At 68.0% G+C, this 16,069-nt stretch overlaps 1 protein-coding gene across 1 annotated transcript; it reads left to right on the forward strand.

The window, feature by feature from the left end:
- The first annotated feature begins 9,266 nt into the window (after positions 1-9,266).
- FGF3 (fibroblast growth factor 3) lies at positions 9,267-15,856 on the forward strand. Its single transcript, XM_054570681.1, has 3 exons — positions 9,267-9,483; positions 11,592-11,695; positions 15,497-15,856. The coding sequence occupies exons 1-3, from the start codon at positions 9,267-9,269 to the stop codon at positions 15,854-15,856; spliced, it is 681 nt and encodes a 226-aa protein (XP_054426656.1).
- The last annotated feature ends 213 nt before the right edge of the window (positions 15,857-16,069 follow it).

The raw sequence follows: 16,069 nt of genomic DNA on the forward strand, positions 1-16,069 counted from the left end.
TGTTCCAAGCTGGAAAGGCGGGCCCTCCCACGGGGCCCTCTCGGGCGGGCACCATCGCCTTCGCTGCTGGCCCACCAGGCGTCCACCACGCAGGGCGCCGGGCGCCTCTGGGCTGCTTGTTCATGAGGTCTGGGCATGAGACATGGTCCGCAGCCCAGGCTCTCAGGCCTAGGACAAACTTGGAAACCTGACTGTGGGGGAAGAGAGGCACCTGGAGATGTCGGTGACTTTCCGAAGCCTAGGGCCAGTGACTTTGGCCCTCCAGGTGGCTTCGCTTTGGGGTAAGGTGGGTTTGTAGAATCCCAACGTCCCTGGGCTGGAGAAGCCAGAAGTGATGGAGAACTTCTCAGCTCCCCTGGGGTGGGGCGGCGCCCGTGGTGGGCCTGAGGGTCATGCGGAATGGTGACAGGGTCTCCTGTCATCTCCAGAAGCCACACAGCTGCAGTGACCGTGACCCACCCCCACTGAGGGGCCAGGAGGAGAGGGCGGAAGGAACCGGAAGTAGAGGAGCTCGCCGAGTGTCCCCTAGCGGTGCGATCCCCGCCGTCGCCTCACGAGGGCGCTGCAGTTGTGCCCATTTTTCAGATGCGTAAACTAGGGGAAGATTACATCCCGCCCAACTTCAGGATTTGGGAAGAGGAGGTTGGGGGGCCCGCAGGCTGGGGAGTCAGAGGAAGACGCTCCCTGCGTCCGGGAGAACGACCTCAGCTCCGGCCGGTGCCTTGCAGAGGAGGGAGCCCAGCTCCAGTAAGAGCACAGGTGAGGCCAATTGCTCACCCTGCTTCGTCCCAGCCAGCGACCACGGGGCGTAAACCAGCGAAGATGACGCAGTCGCATAGGTGCATCCCTAATGCTGGCGCACAGCCCACGCTTAGGAGTGTGGGCGTTGCAGGGGGCGCCCAGGTGTCCCAGGGATGCCCACAAGGGCTGGGCAGGTGGGCAACCTTGCCAGGTGCCCCCTCCAGGCTCCAGCAAAGGTAAGGGGGCAGGGCGGGGGACGGGGAGCTGTGGGGCCCCGTGTCTGTCTTTGCCTCAGAGCCAAGTTGTCAACACTGGGCTTTGTCTCAGTCCGAGGAAGGCTGTGTTTAACAGCTCAACAACGGCAATCGAAATGCAGGTGAGCGCGTCCAAATTTTGCATGTGAGGCTGCAGGGGCCCCAGGAAAGGACAGCAGCCAGGGGCGGAGGGGGGTGGGGGGACCCATCTTCTGCCTTTACTAGGAGCTCTGTTTTAGGGGCCCTGTACTTCCCAAACTCTCCTGTGAGCCCCACAGTCATGGCAGTGGGGGGAGAGGCCTAGCACTCTGGGCAGAATTCTTTCCTAGTCCTGGTTGGATTGGGCCCAAAGCCCCCCACTCAACACCACGCCACGGCCCCCCACCCTGGAACAGTGGGGCAGGCCCTGCCAGTCCAGGAAAGGGTTAAGTAAGAGTTGCACAAGGGTGCCTGGGGGCCCAAGGCTGGTGGGGACAGGGCAGAGGTGACAGGCAGGTGAGATCAAAAGGGACCAAAGGCAGGAGCAGGGCCTGGCTGGCCCAACCTCAAGGGAGCCCCCCAGCGCTGGGACCACGTGCAAGCAGAGGACAGAGGCGTCTGACTCGGATTCTGAGCCTCTTCTCCCAGAGCAAGCTGAGAGCCGGTCGCGTCGTGGACGCTGAGCCCGGGGAAGGCTCCTTTGCGAGGGCTTGGGTTGGCCCGAAATGAAAACGTCCTTGAGGCTGGGAGGCAGTCTCTACACCTGCGTGCAAGTCCCCAGCAGAGACACAGGGCACCTCCGCACAGCCCAGCAACGAGGCTCGCCCGGGAACGGCCCTGCCGGCACTGTCCCCAGCCTGATGACGGTGCCCGTGAACTCAGCCCTTTGCCCGGAGAACCTGCTGCTAAAAGGCTTTAAAATTCAAGAGAGAAACATACTGGAGCCCGTTAGCTACAAGGGTAACAGACAGACAGCAGCCGTGGCTCCGTGGGCCCCAACGTGCCCTCTCAAGTCAAGCGGGGCCTTCGCTCAAGCCCCTCCCTCAGTCCGTCTGTCCACCGCCTGCCCCGAGTCAGATCCGACTTCCTCTTGCCGCGCCCGTGTTCTGTGTGTGAGCTGGGAGGGCGCGCCCGGGCCTGGGCCTACCTGGGAGTCCGTCGCTTCCGAGGCTGAGGTGGGGAGCTGGGGTGCCCACCGAAGGTCACCTGCAAGGGGACGCCCGTCGCGCCGTTTTCTGCTCACACGTCGCGTGGGCAGGTGGAGTCCGGCTCCAGCCCCAGGCGCACACGTGCCTGGCAGAGCTGCTCATGGGAAAGAGAGGGGGTGGCCAGGGCACCTCTCTTGTCCCCACCCGCTTCCTGGGAGATTTCATTCATTCATTCACTCACGATCCAGGAGGATGGGCCCAGGCCCAGCCCCAGGAGGGGCACGGAGGACGCAGAGAAAAGCAGAGCAGTGCCAGCCTCCTTCAGGCTCACGGGGGAGGGGCGCGAGGTGCATGCAGGAGGCTTGGGGGGACCCCTCACCCACCCAGGAGTCCAGGGGGGACTCTCTCAGCTGGATCACCAAGAACAAGAAGACTGTAGACAAGCCCAAGATGGGAGCAGGGGAGGAGAGGGGCACTGCCAGGTGGAGACAGGCAGCATGCGACCCCGAGGTGGGGCGGGGCTCTGGGGACTGTGAGAAGCTCAGCCAGGTGGGGCAGGAGGAGACGGAAACTGAGAGGTGGCTGGGCCCAGACCAAGTCCAAGTGCAGCCGAGGGCACGGCCTTCACCCCGACGCTGAGCGGGGGCAGCACGGGCCAAGAAGGCAGGGCACGGCAGGCTTGGGGGCGACAGTGGCCGTTGGCCTGGCAGCCGGCGGTGACAGGGAGGGAGGCCGGCAGCCCTGGGAGCCGCTGGGCAGGGGAGGAGGGCCATCAGGTCCCTCCGTCCGTCCGTGGGAGGTGAGCGCCTGTCCTGGCCCCTTGAAGTGGAGGGATGAGGACCGTTTCTCATTAACCAGCTGCTTCCTGGCCTGGCCCCTCGCTGCCGCGGCTGCACGGGGGCTTCCGGCCACAAGGTCGCGTCCTGCGCAAGCCCCGGTGGCCGGGAAGCCTCCCTCACCACCAGTCACAAAATCAGGGGTCTTGGGGCAGCCACGTAGGAAGGACTTGCCTTTGATTTGTGGAGAGGGTGGGGCTGGGCCGGACACACAGGGAGAAGTGTGCCCTTGGTCAGCGACAGGGCCTGCCCAGCTAGAGAGCAATGGGTGCCCTTCAAACCCCTTCAAAGCAGCCGAAGGAAGACAAGGGCCTGCGGCGTGGGCGCCGACGGCCAGCCCCAGGGACACAGGCCTGTCCGGGTCACACGGCTCAGTGGGGCGGGGTCAGGCGCTGCCCACGGGCACCACCCCGGGCTCTCCTCGCTAGCAATGGGCGCATCCCAGGGCCCGGCCTGCTGGGATGGTTCTCAGCTCCGGCGTCACCGGCAGACAGAGGACGTGGGGCCTGGTGTTGAAGGGTGCAGGGCAGGCATCCTGTGTGCGGATCGATGGCGCTCAGCTCGGAGAGACAACGAGTGCAGCAGGAAATGGAGCCTGAAGTGTTCTGGAACATTCCAGATCCAGCCCCCTCCCTGGGAGAGACGGGACAGACCAAGACTCAGGACCCACCCGTCCATCGATGCCAGCTGCTGTGCTTGGACTTCATGGCCTTCCCCCCAGCCCCTGGGGAAGGCCCCCAACACAGCCGCTCTTCCAGGGCACGCTCAGGGCCAGGCAGCAGCGCGCAAAGGAAGTGGAGGAAGTGAAGGCGCAGGCCAGGAGCTCACCAGTCCCTGGGGATGGGGTCCTGGGCGCTCCTCCCCGCCAGAACCCAGAAAGCCCTTGCCAATACGCCCCGCCTCCCCGGCCAGCCCCCCACAGCTCCAGCTCCAAGCTGCCTCCTGCCGACCAGCTTGCGCGCCCCGCCACACACCCCCAGGACGGCGCCGGGACGGGGACTGGCAATGAACGCATCCCAGGGCCCTGCCTGCCACCCCCCCAGCACATGGCTGAGCAGGAGACGGCCGAAACTGACCCCAGCGGTCCTGGGCCTCAGGACCCCATGGTGGGGCAAGGGGGCTCCTCTTCCCAGGGTGGTGGGAGCTCCCAGGTGTGAGGCACTGGGTCTTGCAGGAAGGGCAGGTGTTTCTAGGGGGGAAGGGCGGCCCGTGCCCCAGGCGGAGTGACCAGCTTGTGCAAAGGCCACGGTGGGGCAGGGGGCAGGGGGCAGGGGGCAGGGGCAGGCGCGATCTTGTGGCTGCGGTCTGCCTCCCTAGCCCTGCTCAGCCGCGCCAGGCTGCAGTCCCGGGGGGCGCGCATCACAGCTCCACCCCCCAGCCCCGCCCCGTCGGCAGGCCTGGGGCGCCCTGTTCGCACTTACGGGCTGCGTGTGTCTCCCCAAATTCTCCTGTTCAAGTCCTGACCCCCAGGACCTAGGAGCGTGACTGCCTGTGGAGACGGGGTCTTGGAAGAGGTGACGAAGGCGAAACGAGGTCCCCGGGGTGGGCTCTGGTGCAGTGTGACCGGGGTCCTCAGCAGAAGAGGAGACCAGGGCACAGACACACACAGGGCCGGCCACGCAGGGACACGGGGAGGGGACCGCCGACCCGGGGAGAGGCCTCGGGGCGACCTGCCCACTGGCCCCTGGGGCTCGGGCCCCGCCTCCAGGACGGGGACCGTGAGTGTGTCCTGTGTCAGCCGCCGTCTGTGGGGCCGCGTCTCGGGTGCCGAGAAGACGCAGACAGCCCCGCTGTGCCATCATCTTGCCCGTCCCCCTGGGTGGCCTTCCGGGGTGGCCTGGAGGCACTGGGGGCTGAGGGGCACGGAGGAGCCCGGGGAGAGTAAGGGCACTGGGCTCCTTGGGGTGATGAAGGGCCTGAAATCCGCTGTGATCCGTGACTATATGAAAACTGTCAGTTTGCGTGTTGTAAAGGCGCGGATTGTAGGGTGTATGGATTCGATCGCAATAGAGCTCTTAAAAATCCATTTTGAAAAGCCTCCACTTAGGCCCCCAGGCGGTGCGCCACCTTCCGCGGTCTCCCATCGGCCCCTCGGGGGGCCGCTGCGCCCTTGTGCGCCCCGGGCCCGTGACAGCGCTCTGGCGCTGGGCCCACGCCAAGGCCCTGCTGACGGACAGGAGAGGTCCTGCTCCTCTGTCCCCAGCAGCCTGCGCAGTCCTTGGGCACAGCAGTGCTCAAACCCAGCGTTCTGGGGACACTCGACACTACAGAAGCCTCGCTGGTGGCATCCGAGAGCAGCCCCAAGAGGGAGTTGTGCCCCCTCAGCAGGGGGCTGTGGTCTGGCCAGGACTGGGCTCTGCCCCTAGGAGTGGGGTGGCCTTGGCTGCAGAGGGCGGACAGCTGGTCTACCCAGAGGTACCAGCTGCCAGGCAGAGGACTGTCCGGGGCTGTGTGCGGAGATTCCGCCATACGGCCCACCCCCGCTGCTCACGGCTTCTAACTTTGCCAGGAGCAAAGGCAGAGGGGGCCGCTCAGGCCCTGGACCCCAGCCCCAGCCTGTTGGGAACGAAGGGCCAGGTGGCCCAGGTGAGGCCAGATGGAGGCTCCCATCGCCTCACCTCTCCTCCCCGCTGTATGACCTCGACCTCGGATGCGCCTGCGGTTCGCATCTGTAAGGCGGGGCAGGGCGGGGCTGCTTCAGGACTTCCTGGGCCGGCAGCGCTGCTGGCCCGGCTCTCCCCCAGTGCTCTTCGGGGGCACAATTAGCGTGAGTGTGTGCCTCAGGGGTGGGGCCAGCACCCCTGTTGGCAGGCTGGGGCCTCGTCGCAGGTCGCTGTTCTCTGTTCTGTCCCCTCCCCCAGCTCCCTCTCCAGAGGAAGCGTCTGGGGGAGTCACAACGCGTCACCCAGGTCCCAGGTAGGCCCTGGGGGTGGGGGCGTCAGAGCAGAGTTCTCTGACGGCCAGGGGGCGGGGGGGAGGCGGCAGGCCCGGGCCTGGGGGTGTCCGGGCCGGGGTCTGGAAGAGACCAATTAGTCAAATGGTTGCATTGACCATTTGGAAGCAATTAACAAGGTCGCTATTACCACATCACGCCCCCCACCTGGTGCCTTGGGGGGGCGGAGGTCACCGTGGGGGGGGTGCCTCATTCCAGCCCAGCCTGGCAGGGCTTTGGGAGTGAGGTCCACGCCCTGCGGGGGTGCCGCCATCAACGCGGGTGCCCCCGCCTCGGCCGGGCCGGAGCCTCCAAGGGCCTGGCAGCCCAGGGATGTCCGGGGCCAAGCTGAGGCCCTTGGGGGTGTCCGGGGGGCTTCCTGGGCCAGGAAAGACAGGGGTCAGGGAGATTCAGGAGGAAAGGAAAGCCTCAGTGGGCAGGTGAGCCAAGGCCTGGAGCCCGGGGGAGAGGCTGTGGCGGTGCACGGGGGGGAGCAGGCAGGGGGCGAGTGCCCCCCAACGCTGGCTGAGGGCGGGGCTGCCGCAGGGCTGCTGCAGGGGCAGAAGACACTCGGTGTTTTAGACGGCACCCTCTGAGTCCAGGGTGCTTGGGGGGCGGGGTGGGGCACCGCCCAGAGGGCGTGGCTGCCTTGGCAAAGTCACCCTGGAAAGGGCCTCCAGCCGCGCTGCCCCCGGCCGCACCACGCACGGTGGTCCCCTGCGGAGGGGGCGTGCCCTGTGCCGGGGCCTCTGCTGCGTCTCCTCGCTGAACCCGGGGCGTTCGCCCGATGGGGGGTGGCGCTGCATGGCCAGGGCCTCCGGCCGTTCACTCGTTCATTCTAGGCGTGGGCACCGAGGGGCTACTGTCTCAGAGGTGTGGCCACAGCGGTGAATGAAGCCAGCAGCCGCCCCGCCCGCCTGCCCCCCTCCGACTCCCCCAGAGCCCTGCTCTGTGGCAGCCCCTTCCCCGGGTCTCCGGTGGGGGCGCACGGCGGGTGCGCACAGGCTCACCCTGCGGGCAGCTCGCACGCTGGCCCCAGGGCGCCGTCGGGGCAGCGCGGAGAGGAGCCAGGCAGCGGACCGAGCTGCCGCTTCCACAGGGCTGGTCGGGCCCCTCCCAACCTTCCTGAGGGGACCCTGGGTGGGGGGAGGCGGCTGAGGCACACACAGCAGAGGGGTCAGGAGTCCTGCCCAGGCCCCTCCCCCGGTCCTGAGAGCAGTTTCACTGGCTTTCCCTGGGGACCACGGCGTCCCCTCTTGTCCCCGCACGACGTGGCCTCAGGAGGTGCCTGTCCAACTCCCAGAGCAGAGCTTGGTGGCCTTTACGGCATCTCCGCCCCCACTGTGTCCTTTCTGTGCTCTCACAGGAACCCCAGCGGCCAGCAGGCTCAGGCCAGGTCTGCGGGTGGCGCCTAGAGGGGCAAGTTCCCCTCACGGCTCTGTCCCCGGGGGCTGTCCTCTGTCCCCAGGAAAGCAGACCCCATCGTTAGGAGTCTCGGCTTCCGGCAGTCAGCGGCCTGGTCCTCAGACTGTTCCGACTGAGCAGAACCTGGCCCTGAGTCACCTCCCTAGGGACTGGGGTCCTGGGCGACGCCCTGGGGGAGCCCCCCGCCCAGCGCCCCCAGGCACCGACCACACCGGGGTGGGCTCAGCGAGGACTGGCCACCCTGTGAGTGTTAGGCCACGGCGGCGAGACATGCCCCAGTGGGGTGTGAGCCCCCCCCCCCCGCCCCGCACACCTGCCCCGCCCGTCGGGAGGACGGACGCCCCAAATCCGGACGTAGGCCGGCGAGGCGTGGGACACCAGCCCCCTGGCTCGTCCCTGAACCTGGAGCCAAGGCTGCGGCCTAGACCGCTGGGCCCCCCAGGGCCCGTGCCCACCCCTGCTCTGTTCCCCGTGCCACCCCCTTGCCATGGGGCGAGCCGCCAGCTCGAGTCCGAGTCAGTGCCTGCTGGCCCACGGCCAGGGGCTGCTGGGGACAGGGGCTCCGGGGGGCCAGTGAAGGGCGTGAGGCTGTGACTTTTCCAAACACTCTGTCCACAGCCCCCCTTTCTGCTGGGGTCCCAAGGGGAGATAGCGCCACCCCCCCCCAGTCCAAGGTCACAGGGGCCTCCACCCTGCTGCCCTGACCCACCTCCGTTCCCCCCGCTGGTCGCCCCTCTCCCTCTCCTCTCCCTTCGCTGTGGACACCAGGCTCGCCCGCTTTCCCCTGGGGAGGTCCCTGTGCCCGAGTACCCGTTTCTGCTCCTTGGTTTCTCTCCTCTGTCACACTCTCCCTGGCTCTCTCTCCTCCGCCCTGTCTTTCTCTCTGTGCCCGTCTGTCTTGCTCCCTGGGGCTCTCTGCCCCTGTGCCCCTTCCTCCGGCCCTCCAGGCCTGCTCCCCAGCCCCCTCCCTGGCTCGCGGCAGGGACCAGACCCTCCGAGACCCCCCGACGTTTGTAAACCTCGCGCTTCCGGATCTGCCCGGCTGGAGTGCGAGACAGGATAAAGCACTTCTCGGCCCGCCGGTCCACCTTGCCTGGGCCGCCAAAGACAGCGCCGCGGCTCCAGCAGGGACCCCGGGACGCAGGCACAAGCCCAGGCGGCGTCCCCCACGCGCGCTCGCGCCCCGGGCCCTCTCCGCCACCGCCCTCCGCGGCCCCTTCACTACGCGCCGCCTCTAATGGGCGTTTGTCAGCGCGACTTCCCCGCAAGTTGTTTTCGCGGACATCAGTCATCGGCGGCGTCCCCATTGTGCCGGGGGATTGATGGGGGGCGGGAGGGGGTGACAGGGCCTGGGGCGGCTGCCTGGAGGCCTCGGTCTATAATTTTCGGAGGCATAATTGGTCTGGGGGAAGGGGCGGGGGCGGGGCGGGGGAGGGACCTTTCGGAGCCCGCGGGGCGCGCGGGGGCGCGAGGCGCGCGGCGCAGCGGAGCCGCGGCTCGACGGCGGTGCGCGGGGGCGAGTGTGCGCGGGCGGCCGCCGGCCCGAGCCCCGCGCCAGCCGCGCTGCCCACCCGCCTGGGCGCCCGCCCCTCCCGCGCCTCCGCCTGGGGACCACGTCGGCCTTTTGTTGCCGAACCGTCTTTTCTTTCAGCGCTTTGCGCAGCAACGGAAATTTCACCCGATCCCGGGTGAAAATTAAAGGAGATTCATTCTCTCTCTCAATCTCTCTCTCTCTCTCTCTCTCTTTCTCTCTCTCCCTCCTCCCCTCTCTCCTCCCTCCTCCCTCCCCTGCTTTTCTCCCCTCCCCGCCCCCCTCTCCGCGGAGCCCGAGTCGGCACCACCAGGCGCGGGAGCCGGCTCCGCGCGCCTAGCCCGGCTCCGCCGCCGCCCCTTCCATGGGAGCTGCGCTCGCCTGCAGCCGCCGCCGCCGCGGGGCGGGCGCGATGCCGCGATGGGCCTGATCTGGCTCCTGCTGCTCAGCCTGCTGGAGCCCGGCTGGCCGGCCGGCCCCGGGGCGCGGCTGCGGCGCGATGCGGGCGGCCGCGGCGGCGTCTACGAGCACCTCGGCGGGGCCCCCCGGCGCCGCAAGCTCTACTGTGCCACGAAGTACCACCTCCAGCTGCACCCGAGCGGCCGCGTCAACGGCAGCCTGGAGAACAGCGCCTATAGTGAGTGTCCGGCCCGCGCAGCCCTGGCCGGTCCCCGGGGAGGAGCAGTGCCCGGGAAGGGTACGCGCTGAAGGGCGCCCGGCAAGAGGGTCAGTCCTGCTGCCGAAGGGAGGGAGGCCGCTGGGGCCCCCTGGCCTCCCCCCAGGTGCAGAGGAGCGCGAGGGGCCCTGGGGGTGGGGGGGGGCTCACGTCCGAAGAGCACGGGTCTCATGGAGGGCTGCTGACCCCGCCGAATCTGCCCTCTGCCCCCTGCCGCGCTCGCTGGTCGGAGGGGGCGCGCGCCCGGGGGCCCAGGGCTCCTCACTCTCTCGGCGGCACTCAGCGGCCCTGACAAATTTGAGCGTTTTGAGTTTTTTGGAGAAAAAGGGCTGGACAAGGCATTTCTCGTCTTTATTATTTTGACGACGACTCCTCCTCCTGTCGACCCCTTGGCCGCCCGCGGACCCTCTCCCGTAACTGCCTGCACCCGCCCAGGAGGCCGGCAAGCGCCGCTGCCTCCGCAGAAGATGCTCGCCCCGCCACGGATAGGCTGTCATTTCCGCGGGTGGAACCTGCAGCCTCGGGCCTCTGCGCTTGGCCTCCGGGCGGGCGGCCGGCGGGCCCGGTCGGGGCCTCGGGGTACAGGTTAGGAGCGCTGAGGGTCACCGTCGTGAGCCGCGGTCCGGAGAGGCTCCCACCCTGGGCCCCTCTGGCCACGGGGACCAGAGCTTGTGCTGTGGACCTGCTCGGTGGGGGGCATGAACCCCGAGCTCGGGGCCTGGTAGGACCGCAGCGGGGACGGTGGGAGTGTGGCCAAGGCCTCGGGACCCCCTGGTGGGGCGCTGGCGCGCGCGGCCTCGGCCTCCTGCCGGCGCAGGAAGCGGTGCGGTGGCTCAAGGCGGCGGCGGGAAACCGCTGCTTCCTCGAGGAAAGCCGCAGCCCTGCGAGGGCGTCCTCGGAGGAGCTTCAGGGCACGCGGTGGAGACGAGCCACCGCCAGGGCTTCTCTGTGCTCAGGACGAGTCCCGGGAGCGCCCGCGCTCCCCTCGCAGGGGCACGCGGTTCTCTCCAAGTCCAGCATACCCTCCGGGGCGGCAGAGCATCCCCGTTCCTGGGGTGTCCCAGGCAGGCAGCCGGGAGATGGAGGAGGGGGCACGCCTGCTGCCTCTCGCATCCTGTGTCCAGTCGAGCGTTTCTCTGGTCCTCGGGTGGGGCTGTGGAATCCGCCCAGCCTGAAACTGGGGGACGCACGGCCGGCAGCCTGAGCCCCTGCGCACTCCCACGAGCCTCGGGGGCTGCGTCTTGGGTCCTGGGATCCATGCCGCGGGGAATGGCCCTGGAGAGGGTGCCCGCTGCACCCCGATCCCTTGGAGCGGTTCTGGGGCTCTGGCCCCACCCGAGCCTTTGTTGCACACACCCCACCCCCAAGAAAAAGTGCTCTTGTGTCCAGAAGGAAAAGCGTCAGGGGAGATTTAAACTTTCCCGGGGAGCGGGTGAGCCCAACCTGCTTCCTTTGTGAGCTCTGGGCTCTAACCCAGCCCCCTGCCAGGCTGCTCCCCCACCCCCGCCCTCAGGGGAGAGTTATCCCCTGCCCAGGTCGGACTCCAGCGGGTTTGGGCGACACCCTCAGTGTGCTGCCTGGATGATATTAGCAGCTGGCTCCTCCTGGGCCCAGCTGCCCTGCTCCGGGACCCCGGGGCACCAGGGCTGGGGAGCCCAGGCTGGCATCTGCAGCCCGGGTTCGGATTCCTGCTCAAACACAGGTGCGCGTCCTGGGCAGGTCGCTGGACCTCAGCAGCCTCGTGAAACCAGCCGGCAGGGCTGTCCCCACGTCCTTCGAGGCCACGCTCCTTGGCAGAGTCAGCGTGTAGAAATACCAGCTTTCTTGTCCCGCCGCCCGCCCCGTGGGTCTGAATTCTTCTCCCTGGGGCGCCTTCTCTGGGGCTGCCCCTTTTCACCTCCTGCCCGATTGCTTCTCGCTCCCCTGAACACCCAACGTCAGCCTCCTTGGGCGTATGTTTCGGCTTTGGGCAGGGCCAGTGGGCGCCCGGCCCTCGGCCCTCGGCCCTCGGCCGGGCTCCCAGGGCGGCGGAGGCCTGACGAGCACCCCCACCCCTCCGCTCTTCCCAGGCATCCTGGAGATCACGGCGGTGGAGGTGGGCGTCGTGGCCATTAAGGGGCTCTTCTCGGGACGCTACCTGGCCATGAACAGGAGGGGGCGGCTCTACGCTTCGGTGAGTCCAGCCCCTCCTGGGGGTGGGCACGGAGGGAGCGGCCATGTCCCTGCACGGCCGTCGAGGGAGCTGAGAGCGGGGGAGAGGTTGACCCCCAGTTCCCACTGAAATAAAGGGACCCAAGCGAGCCTCGGGCCGGGCGAGAACTCTTCTCCTGGGGGCCCAGAGGGAAGGAGGCAGGGCCTGCAAGCCAGGTCCCCCTCAAGGGGGAAGGAGGCGACTGCTCGTTCTTAGGAGGGAACCCAGAGGGAGGGAGAGGAGACCCGAGCCCCAAGGCTCAGGGGCTGGAATCCAGTGTCTCCACCGCCTGGGCTTCCAGGGCATAAAAACGGCCGTGGCTCTGCAGGCGTGGGCAGCGCCTTTCCCCGACGGCGGGGGTGGTTATGGGCGCACGGAGGGAAATACAGGTAACCAGGAAGTTTGCTACGTCCCACCAGTCCCGGCACGCACTTCGGCGGCCACCCCCTTGGGCAGCGAGAGGGTTTCCATTCCCTGGTAACCAGCACCACCTGGCCCCGAGGCCGCGTCCACGCAGTTCCCTCTCTCCAGTCCGCAGGCGCAGGGGAAACACACCATTTTGTCCCCTTTGAAGTCAGGCAAGGTGCCCTCAAACAGAGTCACAGGAAAACGCGCCTTTAAGCCGATCATTTCATCACAGACGTTCCACAGTTTTGGTAAAGGGAACGCAGAGGCGGGAAGGCACCCGCCTGTGACGCAGCGCCGTGTGTGGGCGGAGGGCCCCGCCGGTGTCCAGCCTCACACACAGCAGCGGCGGTTTCCGGGGCGTGCCCTTAGCCCGGGCCTGGTCTGGGCTGTCGTAGGGTAGGGCGCTGTGCCCTGGTGTCGAGTGAGGGGAACTGCCTTTCTGTTCTTGCAAAGAGGGGGCTCCCAGTGAGGACGTCTTGCTGGCCTGCGGTCACGGCGCAGGTCTTCCTGACCGCTGAGGGCCTCGCGGCCACAGGGGTGGCACCCACCGAGCAGCAGGGAAGGCTGAATTGAGAGGGGAAGCCAAGGCTATTGCCGTTGCTCTCATGGGAGACGCAGGCCCAGGCTGGGGGGCAGAACAAAGCATGAGCTGAGCTTCCGTCCCCGAGAGCCGATGGCATCGGCTTTGGGGGACGAGGAAGAGAGGACCCAGGCCTTGCAGGGGAGAACGGGGACGTCTGGCTGGAAGGTGTGGGGCTTTCCAGAGCGCCAGCAGGAAAGGCCCCACTGCCCTGCAGAAACCTGGAGATGAGGCGGCCGGGCGCCACCCTGTCGCTGTCACCCCCCGACCCCTCCTGGGCACCCCCAGCTAGCCTGTGAGTGCTGTCCCCGCCACCCGGCCTCCTGGCTGTGGGGTCCCCTTGGCGTCACCGCGCAGGCCAGCATTAGCACCCTGATGGCTCCCAGTTCCAGCCCTGACCTCCCTTCTGCGTTAGAGACCAAACCCCCCCCCCTCGCCGCCCTGGGCAGAGGGCAGCACAGCCACCTGGGAGAGCAGCCCCCCAGTGCCCCCGCCTGAGTGACCGCCCCACCCGCTACGCCCTCGAGCCCGCGGCCAGCAGGGAGTCCCGGGGGCGCCACGTCTCTCAGCGCCCCGTCCGGGCCTCCCCAGTCTCGACTCTACCCCTGAATCTTTCTTCTGCGTCCACGCCCCTCCCTCCCCCACCTTATCTGGGCCCTCCTCCAGTCTGTCTGTCCACCCTCCATCTTTCCGTCTATCAACATCCACCCACCCATCCCTCCGCCTGTCCCCCCTGCCTCCCGCTCTTCCTTCCCTCTCACGTTCATTCCTTCATCCAGCAGTGGCCTGTCACGCTCTAGGCCAGGGCGATGCTGAGGGTCTTCCTAAAAGGCGAACCCACTCATGTGCGGCCCCCGGGAACGCCCCCTCGCCCCCGGTTACCACCCGGAGCCTGGCTCAGCCCACCTCGAGCGGCCCGGACGCCCCTGCCCCCGACCCCCCACTCCGTGACTCGGCCCCTCCCGGCCCCGGCGCCACTCTCGATTCTCCAAAAACAGCCACCCGCTCATCCCTCCGTGCCTTCTTCCGCACCGTCACTGCATGGAATGTTCCTGTCCCCAACGCTGCCCACTAGGGAGTGCCCACCCCACGCTAATGGCCCTCTCCAAATGTCACCTCCCTGGGGAGGGTGTCCAGCCAGCTCGTGCCTACCCGCCACCCTCCCTGCACCCCCAGGAGTCCCTAAAAGGTACAAGAAAGTGCTCAGCCCCCCAAGAACACCCTCGGGGGGCCTGAGCCCCTGGCTCTCTGTAGCTTATAAGACTGTGTTCATTCAAATGTCCCCCCACCCCTCACCGAATGTGTCTGCAAAGAGAAAGCCCGGCCTCTTGCTTCCTGGTGGGTGGGCCTGCGGGGCGTGGGGTCTGCCCTGAGCCCACCCACACCCCCCCAGAGAGCCCTGAGCCCACACCATGCAGGCATTGGACACCGGCCAGAATGGCGCCTTATCCCTTGTGATCCGGAAAACGGCACCTCCCCAGGCCACAGGGTCCTGCCCCGTAAAGCACGGAGGTCGATCCTGAACATTCACTAGCAGGTGGAGGAACAGAGGGGCTGGGCTCGCGGGGAGAGGCCGCCCCTCCCCGATTCAGCCGCAGCAGTGCCACCGCCCGCCCGCCGCGCCCCCCCCCCCCCCGCCCCGCCAGGCATTCTTGCTGAAACATCTCGCTTCCAGAGTCCTTCCTGGTCACCCATTGCCGGGTTTGTGGTCCTGCCCCCACCAGCCTGGGACCCCTGGGAATGGGCCTGCGGCCGGCCCCTGGGCCACCTGCACTCAGGGACGGACCCCAAGGGTCCCCTGCCCCTGCTGGGTGGCCAGTCCTGGGGGGGACGCCAGGCCCCGCTGGCCGCCTTTCCCTGCGCCCAGCCCTGCCCTGACGCGGGGAGGGGATCCTTGGGCGGTGGGGGGAGCCCTGGGAACACCCACCTGCCTGCAACGGAACTGAGCCTCAACTGAGTGGGGGCGTAAGGCACACCCCTTCCCACCCCCGCCTGGGGGGCCCCCTGCGGCAGCCTGGGGACGTTGGTGAGCGCTCCTTCAACCCCGACTTTTCGCCTCTGTCCATCCAGAGGGGCCGCCTCCCAGAGGGCAGGGCCCCGCATCCCCCCGCCATGTCCCAGGCTGACGGGGGTCCCTTCATCTCCGCTGACAAGGTCGGCCTCCTTCCCGTCCGCTGGGGTGGGGCGGCGCCCCCACGGGGCCCTCAGCGCAGTATCTGAGCCGAGGGACCCCGGCCTGTCATCCCCCTTTAACCTGGGGGGCAGGGCCAGCGGCCAAGACAGCAGGTCTCCGTGTTCAGGGCCCAGAGCCGGGACCCCACTCGCCCTCTGGTGCAAAACCGGCTGTGCTCTTCCTCCCTTTTCTCCAGTGTTCTTTTCCTTCTTTCTCATTTTTGCGATGTCTCCTGGCGCGCCATGCCCCACGTGCCCAGGCTGGCTGACGGCCATGCCGCTGGCTGACATCCGTCCAGGGCGCCCGGATCGGGCAAGCCTGTCCCTGCTGCCCCTGTGGAGGGGTGTGGGGGGCTGGGGAACCCCAGAGGGGAGGCAGGGAGAGCAAGCCACTCTTCCCAAGGGGCTCAGGACACCTTGGCGAAGGCAAGGATGCTTGAGCTGAATCCCGAAGGCCAAGTCCAGCAGACGCAGGTGGGAGGAAGGGCGGCAACGCACGCACCTGGGCCAGGCGCAGCGTGGGTGGGAGGCCTGGCGTAGAAGGAGTCACCCCTGGGACCCTTGCTCCGTGTCTGGGTGGCCTCTCGGGCCGCTGACCTTGGCGTCTTGTCCCGAACTCACAGGAGAACTACAACGCCGAGTGCGAGTTTGTGGAGCGGATCCACGAGCTGGGTTATAACACGTATGCCTCCCGGCTGTACCGGACGGTGCCCAGTGGCCCGGGGGCCCGGCGCCAGCCCAGTGCCGAGAGACTGTGGTACGTGTCGGTCAACGGCAAGGGCCGGCCCCGCAGGGGCTTCAAGACGCGCCGCACACAGAAGTCCTCGCTGTTCCTGCCCCGCGTGCTTGACCACAAGGACCACGAGATGGTGCGGCTGCTGCAGAGCGGGGCCGGGCTCCACGGCGGCCCGCCCAGGCCACCGGGCAAGGGCGCCCAGCCCTGGCGGCGGCGACCACGGCCAAGGAGCCGGGGAGGCACTTAGCTGCCGGCCCGGCCGAACGGAGGCCTCACACGTTCTGGCCCCACGGCTGGGCGCCGAGCCCACGGCTGACCGCGCCCAGCCTGGCAGGTGCGGAGCAGCCAGTGGCTGGGCACTCCCCATCCATCCTGGCTGACTTCAACCCAGGGGGCAGGGCCAGCGGCCAAGACAGCAGGCCTCCGTGTTCAAGGCCCAGAGTAGTCACGGCAGGGTGGC

The sequence above is a fragment of the Pteronotus mesoamericanus genome, unplaced genomic scaffold (genome assembly GCF_021234165.1).
Source record: "Pteronotus mesoamericanus isolate MK-2021 breed Mesoamerican mustached bat unplaced genomic scaffold, CSHL_Meso_final contig_214, whole genome shotgun sequence".
NCBI lineage: Eukaryota > Metazoa > Chordata > Mammalia > Chiroptera > Mormoopidae > Pteronotus > Pteronotus mesoamericanus.

Excerpts from the sequence above, each read along its gene's own strand:
- FGF3 (XM_054570681.1), top strand. The coding sequence starts at position 9,267 with ATGGGCCTGATCTGGCTCCTGCTGCTCAGCCTGCTGGAGCCCGGCTGG. Across the intron at positions 9,484-11,591 it reads CCTGGAGAACAGCGCCTATA|GCATCCTGGAGATCACGGCG; the intron begins GTGAGTGTCCGG and ends CGCTCTTCCCAG. Across the intron at positions 11,696-15,496 it reads GGGGGCGGCTCTACGCTTCG|GAGAACTACAACGCCGAGTG; the intron begins GTGAGTCCAGCC and ends CCGAACTCACAG.